We start from the raw sequence: 15,819 nt of genomic DNA on the forward strand, positions 1-15,819 counted from the left end.
TGTTCAAATAAAAGCTTATTTTGGTCACAGCATTTTGTGAACAGTGAGAAATTTCTAATTGAAATATAAATAATTTTCGTATGACAAAAGATTATAATCTATGAAATTTAATTTATAATGTATTACTTTAAAAACCCCCGTCGATATTATTACACAATTAATGCGCTATCGACTGTATTAGCATTTCTCCATCGTATTACAGGAACTATGATATTCAACGAAAATAATTAAAACCAAAATTAATAAAATCATTTATTTCTATACAATGGTAATTTTGTATTTTTTATACTACCTATAAGTACTACTTGTAGACAATCATTATATTATTTACAGGTCTAGAAATTACTTATGGCTGCATTCTCAATGAGCCGTCAAGACGTATAGTTTCTCCATTAAGCATAGGATTCTGTACGATACTTTGGACCAAGAGGGCAAATTCATGGGGATACCCAAGTCTGGAAGGGAAAGGAACTGTTGCTTCAAGACTTTTAATAGCAGGTTCTGGCAGTTGCTCCATCATTGGTGTTCGAAATAGACCTAAAATGTAAATTTTATTATAAGTAACTTAGATGTAGGTCGTTGTTAAGACCTCTTTATTAGACGGAGATAGGCATAAAGTACACTGCATCCCCTCAAACTTAGGGTTTTAAATCAGCAGTTATTGTAATATATGAGTAAACGTTTGACCAGCCCCATAGATGCCATCCAAACGACATACCCTTTAATCCAAAAAAAAATATTTTACTATGGTTATAAAAATACTTTTAACTTGTGTATTTATTATTGTATATTTGCTGTATTGAATTAGTTGATTTTATATGAATGGCCCCATTTTCAACTCGCAAGGATTAAAATATCGCTGAAATTAATTTCGTCTTATTAAGGCATACACACTTACGCTCTTCATCCCCGAATGGGAATGCAGAGGCGCAACTGACGCACTGCCATTTCGTTGTGTGTATTCCGTCTCATAATATCATAGAGGGCGAGTTTATCGTTATATCGGGCACAAATTCAAGACTCAGCTCCGGGCTGATATGAGCAAAAACCCAATATCGCATTGCCGACCAGAGGCCTCGGAGTGTTAGTCGTACTTTGCATTCAATACAAGTCCGCCACCGACGTGTTTATATTTAGAGTACATTAAAAAAAACTCCACTCTCATTTTCAGTACTTATACAAGATAACTCCAAACCAAATGCCATCAACATTGTTTCAGAGATGCGGTTACACTCAGTTTGTATTGTTGATAAATTCCCATACAATCGTTTATCCCCTACGAGCTGATAAAAATAATAAAGTTACTATCGGACATCCGTCCGCCTTGTTCAAGCTTTTTTGAAATCAAAATCGGTTTTGCCGTGATCACGCCTTGGACGTAGAGATAGATCCACTTTCGGATTTCCATTATATTTATATGGAACATTGAAACATTGTTATAAATAAATTACAATAACGGTACCTGGAGCTATAGTCACGACTCTGATCCCTTGTTTGGCAAGATCTCTTGCAACAGGTAATGTCATGCCAACCACGCCAGCCTTAGATGCAGAATAAGCAGCCTGGCCAATCTTAAAATAAAAGAATAAACTTAGGTTCTTGAAATGAACACGTTACAATAAGTTATTCGAACCATAGGTGTAAAATAAAAAACGGATAAGTGTGGAATAAAATAAATAGCAATTAAAACTAATTTAAATTTTACACACGTTAATGCCACTACTTCTACTCTAAGATAATTCGGCGCAACTGCAATACTAATAATCGCTACACTTTCAGTTAGAAATACAATCAAGCACAGCGGAACACGCCCTGTTCGCATTAAACTACAAAATTATCAAAAAATCAGAAACTGTAAAATCGGGCTTTTTAATAAATTCGTATAACTTATTGTAAAGTGTTAATTTCAAAAAGATAAGTATGTATATGGTTTAATTTATTAAGCCAATATCATAATGATTCTGTATAATATATTCGTCTTTTTGGTTTTCGTGGTATGTAAAATGAATGGAGTATAATTCAATTAGGTGTCGACTGACTGAGGTTATTTTTAAACACGAATAGAAAAGGAATAATTTTGTTTTTACCAAAATCTGGTTTCTTTTAGGATTTTGTTACTTGCCCATGATTTACAGCTGTAAATCATGGGGAATGCTACCTTGAAATATTCGTTTTTCTGTAAATTGCATTTCTTACCTGGCCATCAAATGCAGCTACACTAGCAGTGTTGATGATCACCCCCCTTTGGCCATCAGCATCAGGAGCATTCTTACCAATTATACCTGCAGCTAACCGAATGACGTTAAATGTTCCTATTAAATTAACCTGCAAAAAAAACATATGACGGTTAATACCTTTCTCCTTCTTTGTTGTTGAAACATCTTATTGGCATTTTCATCTCAATAACATTCCGGTGTTAAAATATGGGTATAACCTCGCCAACCAAAAGTGGGTGCAATGTTGCATATCTGCCCACCCCTTCGGAGATAAAGGCATGACGTGTGTTGTCTTTTTCCATTTTCGGCGGTAGGTCATTGCCTATCATTATAGCTTTAGTAGACCCACATATCAGTACGGCCATTTTAATATAAGTATAGCGTAACAAGAGGAGCGTGAATAAGCGTGCCTAATACCATTACTGGGTACAATTCCATACATCGGGTAAATATTTGGCAGAAAAACCCAATATAACATAACCCGAACCGGGGAATAAAATCTAAATGGCAGTCGTGCCACGTACGCTATAAATAATACGCAATCAAACCAGTCACTAAGAATGTTGAATACATAATTATTATTATCAGGTATAGAAATTATTATCATCATTAATTCTCTAATACTAGTCCCATAGTTGTTTGGTGTAAGTACATGAAAACATCAAAGTTTTTATGTCAATCGCTTATATTCTTGGAGATCTTATATTTATTAAAAATTGCATATGCATGCTCAAATATTTTTCAACATTAAACACCCATATAAGAATGCTTGCTTGTAGCCAGAGTGGTTATGTTTACTAGTTGTCCTTACTACCCTATTTAAATAATGCAGTTCAGCCTAGTCAATATTGAATGTTTTATGAATCTAATATTTTTGTCCATATATTTTACCTCAATAGTTTTCTGAAATAATTTTAAGTCAAATGGTTGATCTTTTTTGAAATTATATATTCTGGCAGCTGTTGCAATTCCAGCACAATTCACAGTCACATCAAGGCGGCCAAATTTATCAATGCTTGTCTGCAATGCATTGGCTACATCTTTTTCTGATGTTACCTGAAATTCGAAAAGTCATAATCCAAGAAATGCAAACGAAATTCGTAATGATGTCCTCCACTACTAGCTCAAAAATAGGAAGAATAATAAATTCTTATTTTAAGGGTTTTACTATAATCGAAAAATGAATCAATATTATTAAAAAAAAAATCTGTTCCAGTTCACAGCTGATTTAGATTGAATACATATTTAAAGAATAATTTATTATTATTAATGTAAAATTGAACAAACATTACATAAATTTAATTTGAATCAGAAATATTAGAACAGAATTGTAGCTTCTAAACACAGCAGGCTAAATGACACCCACAAAATATATGCATAGTACATGACACAGGAAAATGCAAATTCATTATTTAGTGTTCTAATTATCTACTGACCACATTCAATATATATATATAAATTGAAATCATCATTAGGGAGACATATAACGCATGTGTGTATAAGGCATTTCCAAAAATCATTAGGAAACAATAATTTTAATTATAATCATGTTGTCTTATCAACCTCTGATAAATTAGTTTGATAGTAACATTTATTGTTATAAAACTTGATAAGACAACAAAATTTTTTTACATTAACATGCTCAGCTTATCTTATTATTATTAAATACTTATAAATACATAAAATTTAAAGGTCAATATTGAATCGATTTACATCAATAGGAACAAATGTGGCATCTTTTCCAAGAGCTTTTGCAGTTTCTTGACCAGTGCTTGACGGCAAATCACAAATGACCACTCTTCCACCTTGTTTTAATAATTGCTCAGCTGTAGCTCTACCCAGCCCTGAGGCACCTCCTGTTACCAATGCTACCAGTCCCTGTAACCATTTAATTATTGATTTATATATCTATACAAATATATTATAAAGCTGAAGAGTTGTGTTTCTTTGAACATACTAATCTCAGGAACTATTAGTTACAAAAAAACATGTGTTGGATAGTCCATTCATCGAGGATGGCTATGACCAATAGGATTGGAGCAGCAATGAAAAATTTTGCAAAACAGGGAATTTATGTCTGGAGACTTTCTATTGCCTGTGCTGCATAAATGTGTAAAGCTATGAACTAAGGCTAATTATTGTATAACACCATAACAGTTGTTTAAAACTATAATGGAGTTATACATAGGATATAATATTATAAAAATTGGTATTCAATTTTTAAGAGTACAAAATCACATGACCATTTTTAATTAAATATAATATTTTAATAAAACAACTTCTCCATGTTCTACTGACAGCATATTGTAAATACTGTGTACAGTATATAAAATATTTTTAGCTGTGTAATAATGGGTTAAATACTGGGTGTTATTTTGTTTTTATATGGATTGTCCATGTCATGGTCTGATTCCCTCAATGAGGTTATTGATAATAATTATATTAGAAGCATGACCATACAACACAGATTACATATACCCAACATTTTTGTCGGTTACCCAAAACCTAATTTAATTCATAACAAGAAAAAGCAATATGTTGTTGAGCAAACTGCCATGCATATGTACGAGGGCGATTTAAAATTTATTACTGGCAGTTGACTCTTGACCCCCTTTCTTTAACTGCTCGCCTACATACTGGGGGATTGCTTGTATTCTGCGGTATTATGTATTATCCTATTTCAGCTTTATGAAATAAAAAAATTGCCTAGGTATTTGAACGTTTTTTTTATACAGCAATATATTAAGTAAGTACTTACTTTGAACATGTCTTCAATTAAAATAAACTCAGTATTTATACGAGGCTGGCTCAACCAATTAGTTTACTTTGTGTTTGAACTTCAAACTTCAAATGATTATGAGTGTGAATTAATTTCTCAAAGAAATAGGAAACTGTTATCAGTTTATCACAGTGTTGTCAACCTTATCTGCAAAGAGAATTATAAATAACATATAAAAACTTATGTGATTATTCCCAGAGCAAAACTACAATGTTGCAAAACTTTAGAAAACTGTAAATATACATGAATGATAATACCAATACTGTTACTGTTATTGTTCTGAGACAATTGCATATACAATGATGAAAGAATTTGATGTTTGTCAAAAATGACGAAGGTATTTAACTTCGAATTTGTCGAACAAAAGTTTACATTTTTATTACATTTCTGAATAAACTTATATAATGCTTTATAAACAAAAATACTTTATAAAATCTTGTAAAAAATTAATTGCCACGCTTTACGATCGCAGCGTGTCGTCAAAGATTACGGCACGCATCGGAAAGCGCAATAATTGGTAGTGCGGTTGTACCAAAGAGAATTATAATGGGTTGTACGCTGAATTACGCTTGAATATTATTATTAGTCTGAAAGGAAATTATAATATACAATATGCAAAATGATTGGCCTTAGACTGTCGACTATATTTTCTACAGATTGTATATATTGTAGCTAAATTGGCAACACAGTTAAATTAGTGATTGACAAATTTAGGACGACGTTATCGATTGTACAATTAATTCGAATAGTTACATTAATTAAAAAGCTAAGTAGATAATTATCTATTGCCGAAACTGTCAAAAATTTAGTTTACCATTATCGTTTATCGTATTATTCGTTTAAAGCAATTGTCTCAAAATTACGAAATTCGAGGACTGTTTTCCGTGAAACAGTATCATTTTTTTATCGCGTAAACTAGACGAGCTAAGCGGGGCCGCAACGCATAAATACAAACCAGTTTTATATAAAATGGAGAATATCAGTAGTTTATTGAAATTATTGATATTATATTTTATGTCTATTATATTATTGTTTCACTTAAGTATAGCAAATAATTAAAAGTTAGAAAGTTATGATAATTTTAGTTTTCGGTTTTCGTCACGTTGCTACGTGCCCCTGAGCAGCCCGCTCTTACCGTACGTATTGCTATCGGAGGTTTAACCAAACCAACTTTTCTTCCTAAAGTTGTATGTGACTCGGCGTTACAATAGTGCTATGAGCATAATAATTGGTAGAGATGATTTTTTAAACAGGACAATCTAATATGACATGCCTAAACTGATAGACAGCATGGTTGTCCACTATTTTTAAGTATTATATGGCGGATTTTACGTTCCACCGCGCCGGCCCAATATATGAACGCTAGCATTTGGTGCAAAAGTTTTGGTGCAGTGAACCAGAATGTAATTGGCATGATTGTTGGAAATCTAAAATTTCCACGGACAGGATATAAATAATAAAAAAAGAAATGTAAAAGCAAAAAACAAATAAAATGGAAATGCATTAAAATTGTATTAAACAGCGTGAAGGACTGAAGACATTAATAGAGGACCGGCCTATGCTTGATTTTGTACATTATTCTATATGTAATGGTAAATAATACGAAACAGAAGCACTCCTGCAAAAACTGCATAACAATTGGTTAAAAAATGAGCGAGTAATTCATATTTAAAATATTGTAATGTACAGAAGTGGGCGCGATGTGGGGATATCGCTTCATCTCTTTTTTCGCACGCGTCGTAATTCCTGATGACGTCACATGTGGATATTTCGTCTCTTCTCTGTTTCTTGTTAATTACCCATTCCACCGAAATTTAAAGACTTATAACTTGTTGATTTTTTTCCGGATTTTAATAATTCCTTCTGTGTTATAATTTATATTATGTAAATATTTGATAATAGTAAAGAACAAAAATGAGTCCGGTACCCTATTATTAGTAAAAAAAACAATTTTAATATTTTTGTCATAAATATCACAATTTATTCTATTAGATTTTAAAATTGAAATGAGCTTTTAATTATCATTATATACCAATATAATACTTATTTGAAATAATAAAATATACATATCGATAACAATCGATTGTACAGTTTGTTTGTTCAATGCCCAAAGTGGCAACTCTAGTACATCATAGTTTGTCATTTGAGTAACGACGAAGAGCAGTGAACATCGAGGAGAGGTCGTGGAGGATTTTACCACCTTAGCCACCATCGCCGTTCGCCAATTACACCATGGCTGATACCGAAAAGGCGCCGCAGCCGCAGCCCCCGCAGCAGCAGCAACAAGAACAACAACAACAAACAACTCAACCGCAGCAAGTAAAAACGGCTAAACAAAAGCAAGTCATTGGTGAGTGCCGCTACGCCATCTTAGATTTGTGTTCCGGCTTGAGTTCACAAAAGCACATGTTCATAAAATTGAGAATATGTTAATATTTTGGGTTTATTTAATATTTGTTTGATTAAATATTCAATATTTGGGGGATATCATATTTCTAGATAAAATTAGTTTGCATCACGGAGCTGGAACGTTATTGGAAGTTGAATTATTGATCGTTTGTTGACCCCGCCAGCGCGTACTGCGCAAGCCTCGGCCCTCTGCGTCCTCGGGCATACGAGCGCGAGGCGAAAAATCAATACAAGCAGTGACGCGTTGCGCATTTATAGATAATCGACTAACGCCCAATAAATATTGCTTTTTCTGCCATTTAGTGTGTTCTTTTAATGTTGATGGTGTATAAACATAAGTAATTGTTCATTGTGTGGAATATCTTCTATACGAATTAGTGACTAGTATATATTTCAACTTGAAAGTATAAAAAAATATCTGCTCAATGTTATTTGGTAAAATAAATAAACTTGATTATTATTTCATAAGTATTTTTGAGAATACTATGCTAATGCAATTTCTAATTCTAAAATTAACGCTGGCCATATTGATTTTTATATATAATGATTTCCATAATATTTTTATCATGTTCAGTTACAATATCACAGTGGAGGTCAATGACATCCGTCTAAACCAAATTCATTGTATAAAATCTATTTATCCATAATGCATATAAATATGAAATGAAGCATAGCGATCTGTTACGATAACTGAAGCTTGTGAGTTCATGGCTTTGCGAATATTTTGTATAGTTGTGAAAGATTTGGTCATAATATGACCAATAATGTTTCATATAGAATGTTATGATGGTGGAAATGGATTCTTGTAATTATCCTATGTAACATCATCACAATAATAGGGGTACTTGATTATAGGTATGAATATTTAATCAAACAATGAATACAATACATTAAATAATTAATGAGAAATATGGTTCAGTTTATTGTTTTTGACACAAGTACAACAGTGCCATACACAATAATAATATAAGTGTTGGGTTTGCTTTATCAACAATACTTAAGAAATGCTTTTAAATAATTTGCTTTTTTTATTATAATATATTATATAAAATGTTGACTGTCAATATAATTTCTCTTCCAGCTGAGAAGGTCTCTGGGACCGTCAAATGGTTTAATGTCAAGAGCGGATATGGTTTCATCAACAGGTATTAACTAGTAACTTACTATTTTCTATATTTCCTATTTCTAGAATTTTCAGTAAGACCAGAATACATTTATAATTTTGAGTTTATATTTTTACTTCACTTTTTCTATGTACTTCCCGATTTGTTAATTTATAGCAACCATTTATAGCTGCAAATTCCAACCACTAGTTGTATAAAACAGTAGCAGCTTGTCTATATTTATTTGTAAGGTCATAATAATACATTATGCTGTTAGTGATATAAATACCGTTCCATACTTACTATCATCATCATTTCTATAAAGCTTAGATATGAAATAAAAAATCTGACATGGTGTGTGTTCAAAGACACTAATTAAGCAGTGATTTTTATTTGCCTCAAGTAAAACTGATTTTAATATTTATTTAAATAATATATTGGTTGTATTTGGCAGGAATGATACAAAGGAGGATGTTTTCGTACATCAAACTGCAATTACCAAGAACAATCCACGCAAGGCTGTGCGCTCGGTTGGCGACGGAGAGGCGGTGGAATTTGCCGTGGTCGCCGGGGAGAAAGGCTATGAAGCGGCCGGAGTCACTGGTCCCGGCGGTGAGCCGGTAAAGGGCTCACCATACGCAGCTGACAAACGCCGCGGCTTCCATCGTCAGTGAGTGTTTGAATGAACTCTCTTTTATTATTTTGTGTATTTTTTGTTCTACAATTCTGATGTTTGCTGATTTGTTTTAGATACTACCCCCGTCCAAGTGGCGGACGTGGCGGTGAAGGCGCTCCACGCAGAGGTGGGTTGGGACGTCGTGGACCCTCAGCCAATCAAGGGGGTGCACAAGGAGACGAGGGTCAGGAGGGCGGTGCTGCACCACCACAACGCAGCTACATCCGTCGTAATTTCCGTGGGGGCCGTCGTGGGGGTGGTCCAGGCCCCATGAACCGTGGTGGCTACCGTCGCATGCGCCCGCGTTACCAGCAAGGGCAACCTCAGGGCGGCCAGCAGAACCCGCCGGTTCAGCGCCAGAATGGACAGGAAGGAGAGGCCCCAGCCCCTACATCCACTACTCCGCAACCGCAACCAGCTAAGCCGAAGAGCAACATCAAACCCGCTGGCACCACCATTGAGACCACCACCAATGAGAGCCAGGCCTAAATATCCAGCGGTTAATAGTGTGGCACATCCCTATATGTAGTGCATGTTATTTCTAGCCGTGCCACACATCTATCACATCTTTATGTCTTGTCTGTACACCTGATGAGTGTAATGTATTGCTGTTGCTCATGTCAACTGTAACATCTTTGCATTTCTTTTTTTTTATCTTGAATTGGCGGGGAAGTTGCAAATGGAACTGCATAAGTATCATGGATCAAAGATGTGATATTTTATATTTATTAATATATTGCATACTATGTATTTATTGATATTTTGGTTATATACCATTAGATTGTGTATTTTAAACTTTTTAACCAATGTGTCTATAGACACAAGCTAAAATTTTATCTCTTAAAAATTTAAATTGAGTAATTATGCAGGTTCCAATGCCCCAAGGAAAAAGTAAGAGTACTGTCGAATTATTTTATTACAAATTCTACAGAATATGTAATTATTTTATTGCATATGAAATTATACTACCATAACATAAAACACTCTCAGGAAAATAAACTTCTTATTACTTGTGTGTAAATTTTATTGCTTTTTATTTTCGCATTTTATGTGCCATTTAAATTGTGTTGGTATATTTTGATTCTGTAGCAAGAAAATTCCATGACAACCACTAAGTAACTCACTAAGAAAGTTTTGGCCCGTGTGTCGGCTAAGACTACGGGAGAAGTCTTCCCATAATCAAACCTAATCTCAAACTTTATTTGAGACCTTGTTGCAGAAGGTTTTCTTCAGTTTTATCGTAGATCTAAGTTGAAAATTTGCCCTCAATCTTCACATTATTATCGAAATAAATTTACTATAACCACCATGTGCTTAACCAATGCCTCTACTAAATTGTGAAAATTTTATTAAAACCGGTAAAACGTCCACAAGAAATGAAATTGAAAATTTCAAGATATTTGATTTCTATAGAAGAGGTAAGTGCCAAGAAACAATAAAAACGAGGCGTAATACGCGTAAGTGACGGCATCAGGCATTAGAATCCGTGCGAAAGAATTTAGTAGATGGAGTGATATTCCTACACAATGCAATAAGGTGCGTTCGGGTTCTTACCCGATTACGATCACGATCGATTACGATTACGATCTTTCGTATAACTAAAAAATACCACCTATCTTTGGTTATTTTTTATTTTTAAGGTACATAGGCACTAATAATAACCAATTTAATGTATAAAATGCCAGTAACGCTTAAATATTTTATGAGAAAAAAAATATTTTCGAGACTCCTCGCAACACACCGAAAAATCGTCGGAAATTAGCCGAACGCACCTAATTTAACCCTTAAATTCATAATGTAGGATGCAGGCTACAAAACATTCTGATAGCTGAATAACATGCGCCTTTGCCTTGAAAAAAGAAAATATATCACCGGTCGATCAAGAACAGACTTTTTTTTTTAATTCTTATGTTGGCAGTACTGGAAGTTTATTTCAAATTTAAATTTGGCTGCTAAAACTTTTGGCGGGCTGCGATTTGAAGAAGTTGTGATTGAACTGATTTTGTGAACAGATTTTTTTGGATTTTTCAAGGTAAGATGTGCTGATTTATTAGTATTTTGCTTTTATAAATAACAAATATTGAGTAGAGTTAGTAAAACTTACAATTGTAGTAGGCATGACCACAAATCTTTGAAATACTTTTATGTAGGCCATATCCTACACTATGCATTCAATACCAAAGTAGATGTTTTATGATATTGTATGAGATATTTATAACAAAGGTACAAAATTATACTTCAGATGGCTAATCGAAGATGGACTGGTTCTGATGATGAAATAAGCGCCTATTTAGTTGACTTAGATGGTAATGAATCAGAAGATGGGGCTGAAGAAGAAGAAATTGAGGAAAATGATGGAGGTGCAGTTTTATAGGGACCGAGACGAAATTCGTCGAGTTTTGGAATCTGAACCAGAAGAGGCTGATGATATTCCTTTCGAAGGCGAATCTCTTGGTCCTACGTACGTAGACCCCAGTGAAGAGGATCCTCCAATAATCCAAGATCTGATTTCTGTAACCATGTGGAAAGATAACAAAATAGTTACTTTATTATCGACTTATGTGGGAGTTGATCCAGTCCAAAAATAAATAAATACAACAAAACTAAAAAAGAAAAAATTCTAATTGATTGCCCACAGATTGTCAAAGACTACAACTCCCACATGGGTGGCGTGGATCTCCTTGACAGTTATATTGGAAGATACCATATATCCATAAAAAAACAGAAAGTGGTATATGCGATTGTTCCATCACGTTTTGGACCTTGCTATGATAAATTCATGGTTAGCTTATAAGAAAGTTATGTCACAAAAACCTGGATTTGGTGGGAAGTTATGTAACCTGGGCACCTTTCGCCTAGAAATAGCTGAAACCCTTTGCCTTTTGGGAAAAAAAAATGATGTAAAAGGGGTAGACCAAGTTCGTCATTAGCGCATGAAATACAGGCGAAAAGGAAGAAGGGTGTTTGCCAGGTTGCACCAGTAAAAGATGTTCGCCTCGACCAAGTAGCCCACTGGCCAGTTTTTTCTGACAAAAGTAATAGGTGTAAAATGCCTAAATGTACTGGATTTACACAAACAATAAGTGAGAAATGTAATATCTCACTTTGTTATAACAAAAGAAATAATTGTTTTAAAGATTACCACAATAAATAAACTAAAAATATAATCAATTGTTTTAATTTTGAGTAAAATCATTCTATGTATAAAGCTACTTACGAACGTACCTTTTTTTACTTGGAATGCATAATGTAGGCTGGATCCTACAGAGACAAAATGAAGAATTTAGTGGACTAAGACTTCTCAAATGTTTTTTTTAGTATTTTTCCAGTAATTCCCAGACCCTGAAACGTCATGTACATAATTTTTTAACTATAAATAAAAAATCATGCATTTAAGGGTTAAAATATGAAACACTTCCACATCTTTTTAACTAATTTTAATGCAGATTACAAAGAAAGGCTACATACTTTTTCAAAAGTAATGTGTCGTGGGTATCCGATTAAGAGTTGGTAGGTATTCTTAAAAAAATTATCTGCGATTCACAAAAGGATATAAAAATGATTGGCTTTGATTTCGATTAAAGAACCCGACACCGAGTGGAGCTCACGCGAGGCGTGGCAATGAACGTCAGGGCAAGACAATGACGCCATCCGAACTCTCATACTCGCGTCCTCGCCTGGCCTGGAGAATATGGATCCGGGGCGATGATTTTATGGAAAAGACTTATAAGTACTTACTTAATTATATTAAGTACTATGATAACCTATCATAGTAAGGTCAGGGGGCCCTATTTCATCTACGAGTCATATCCGTCTTTTTGCAACTACGGACGTTCTGACTTCTAATCAAAAAACAGCAACACTTTCAGTAAATCTGAATTCTAATTTAAGCACTTATAATAAATTTCACAATTACAAATACTTATTAATTTCTTATAAATTTTGGTAATAATATGCTAACATCGAATCTAGGCCCTGATTCTAGGCCCGAATTCAAAAACAATAGATTCGCATGTCACGTCCGATGAGTGTTACCATTTTGAAATTAAACTTATCCATAATAGCATGATAAGGCTTCTAAGAATTATTGAATCATAATTATCTTTATAAATACCTACTACTTATTAAAGTTTTTGAAAGGGATTTGGGAGTACCTATGTATTGTACCTTATTGAATGTTCTTTTGTTAAGACGTAGATAACCTCTAAAACTTCAAACTAGAATAAAATTTTTCCAGCATTGGAAAACTCTAAAACATTTTTTTTCAGGGATCCGAACTCTGTATTTTAGAATATTTAAATCATCTATAATGTAAAGCAAACACTCAAGAAATACCTATATACTTACTGAGGTACCATCAAAAAAATATATGGCAGATCGCCATTGTTCTTTAAAACACGTAATTGAGAAAACCAGCGGCATATAGCTATAAAAATTATATACTTAGTAGGTTTTTTTGTTTGGGTAGCTACAATTAACTATCTATTGTGATATTAAGTATAGTACTTTCTTTTAAGCCATTAAGTAGGTAAACATGCCCACGTTGTTTTATGCCTGTCACGACATTCGTTATAAATGATTATAATATTTTCTTGAATTGCTTTTTTTTGAAAATATTTTCTTATATTTAAGTTTGTTGAAAATTGCATTTTGCTCGCGGTTCTGTCCGCAAGAAAAATAAAGATTTTCTGGTACAAAAGTTCCGCTATATGTTTTCCTGGGATAAAGGTACCTTATATTCTTCCAGAGATATCAAACTATCTATAAGTACAATATTTTGTCGAAATCAGTTCAGTGATTCAGTCGTGAAAGCGTCACAGGCAGACAGATTCTTTCGTTTTTATGTAGTCTATATCCTCATGAGGCTCACATTGCAATGTTTGAAATATGAGTTCTACTTCGCTTTTAACCAATTTTAATGTTGAATTCGCAAATGGGCTTCCTTTTAGCATTAAGTATTTACCATAACATAACTACGCTGTTGTGAGTTATTTGGATTTTTTTACCGAAGGTAATTACTTAGGTATTTGTAAATTCATAAAAAAAACATCTTTGGGTCAGTCGCTACGATTGATATTGAAACGGCTTCAAAAAAGCAGGAAGTTCGCAATTCGACTATTTTATTCCGTATTATTTTAATAGTCTTTAGACCTTTTCTAAAGCACACATTTTTTTTTAATATAAATTGGAAAATGATTACATTAGTATTGACTAATACTTTTATTAAGAGCGGCGATAGCCTAGTTGGGTGTGGAACGGACTGCGAAGACGAATGTCCGCAGGTTCAAATCCCAAGGGCACACACCTCTGAGTTTTCTAAAATCATGTGTGTATTCTTTGTGAATTTATCGTTCGCTTTAACGGTGAAGGAAAACATCGTGAGGAAATCTGCACATCTGAGAAGTTCAGTATAGGAATTTCGAAGGTGTGTGAAGTCTACCAATCCGCACTAGGCCAACGTGGTGGACTAAGGCCTAATCCCTCTCAGTAGTAGAGGAGGTCCGTGCTCAGCAGTGGGCAAGTATATAATACAGGGCTGATATTATTATATTACTTATATAATACTTTTATACTTGCGCGAGCTTACGCCGGTAGATGAGTCAAGTTTTTTGCTGACAGTTTACCAAGATAGGTAAATATTTTTTGGTAGATTTTGATTGGTAAGCGCAAAAAAAGTAAATATCACTGCTCAGTACTTATTACTGCGAGGGAAACTTCTAGCGTTCTATGAGGACAGATATCAGTGACATCTAGTGGTATTTTCTGACTTTTCAACCAAATGTTCTTTCCAACTTGAGCAAAACTCCTAGGGATGGTGTCCGACGTAGAAATATATCATAAGAACACATTACCAATCTTTCTCCACTGGTTACGAAATAACAGGTTAAAACGTACTCACCAAGATAACTATGACCTGTAAATACTTATATCAACTTAAACTTGCCGCGCTATGGTGCCTGTCCAGGCGTAAACCTGGAACGCGTAAAAAACGTAGGTCTATCTATAACAGTGGGAAGGATCCATATAACCCGATTCCTGCCGGATTTCCTTTCGCGATTTATTTAAAATCTATTTATCATTAGAACAATTTCTATACTTAACTCATTTATGCATATTATTAGTTACTTACCTACAAGTTGCGTCGGGTTCCCTTTCAGAAAATTTCAACCTTCGCCACTGATCTATAAGAATGAATTTTAGTCCGAGAACTAACTTTAATACCGTAACAAACCTAGACTTTTTAGTCTTAGTTTAAACCCAGTATTAAGGTATCTTTTTGCAATAAGGCGGTTAAGGAATAAGCATTGTATGCATTATACCAATTTCATTTGCATGAAATTATTTCTTTTAATAAAGTATTATTTTATACAGTTTATGAACTTCTAATAGAATTTAAACCGGTTTGACAAGCTAACAGAGTGAAGTGTACCTAATATAAAACTTTTAGGCCCTCGATTTTTTCTTCAATATTATGTAGGAAGGTACTTTACCTACCAATATTTCTACACAAATCGAGCTTAGAGTGCTGTATTGCAATTATTAAGGCAAGAATCTATAGTTTTTAATTAAATAGGAACCATGCCAATTGTTTACATTAACTCTGTAATCATAAAAATGCCATAATATGTATGGCAC

General features: G+C 33.8%; 2 protein-coding genes across 2 annotated transcripts; one reads left to right on the plus strand and one right to left on the minus strand.

The window, feature by feature from the left end:
* Positions 1–238: 238 nt before the first annotated feature.
* LOC115442905 (3-hydroxyacyl-CoA dehydrogenase type-2) lies at positions 239–5,157 on the minus strand. The gene is made up of 6 exons (XM_030168109.2): positions 4,975–5,157; positions 3,930–4,094; positions 3,108–3,272; positions 2,197–2,325; positions 1,463–1,571; positions 239–537 (listed from the first exon to the last, which is right to left on the minus strand). Exons 1-6 carry the CDS (start codon positions 4,981–4,983, stop codon positions 347–349), a joined length of 768 nt encoding a protein of 255 aa, XP_030023969.1. The 5' UTR covers positions 4,984–5,157; the 3' UTR covers positions 239–346.
* A 1,957-nt stretch (positions 5,158–7,114) lies between these two features.
* Positions 7,115–10,204, plus strand: LOC115442906 (Y-box factor homolog). The gene is made up of 4 exons (XM_030168110.2): positions 7,115–7,345; positions 8,486–8,549; positions 8,962–9,177; positions 9,258–10,204. Exons 1-4 carry the CDS (start codon positions 7,228–7,230, stop codon positions 9,670–9,672), a joined length of 813 nt encoding a protein of 270 aa, XP_030023970.1. The 5' UTR covers positions 7,115–7,227; the 3' UTR covers positions 9,673–10,204.
* The last annotated feature ends 5,615 nt before the right edge of the window (positions 10,205–15,819 follow it).

This window comes from Manduca sexta, chromosome 27 (assembly GCF_014839805.1).
Source record: "Manduca sexta isolate Smith_Timp_Sample1 chromosome 27, JHU_Msex_v1.0, whole genome shotgun sequence".
Lineage (NCBI taxonomy): Eukaryota > Metazoa > Arthropoda > Insecta > Lepidoptera > Sphingidae > Manduca > Manduca sexta.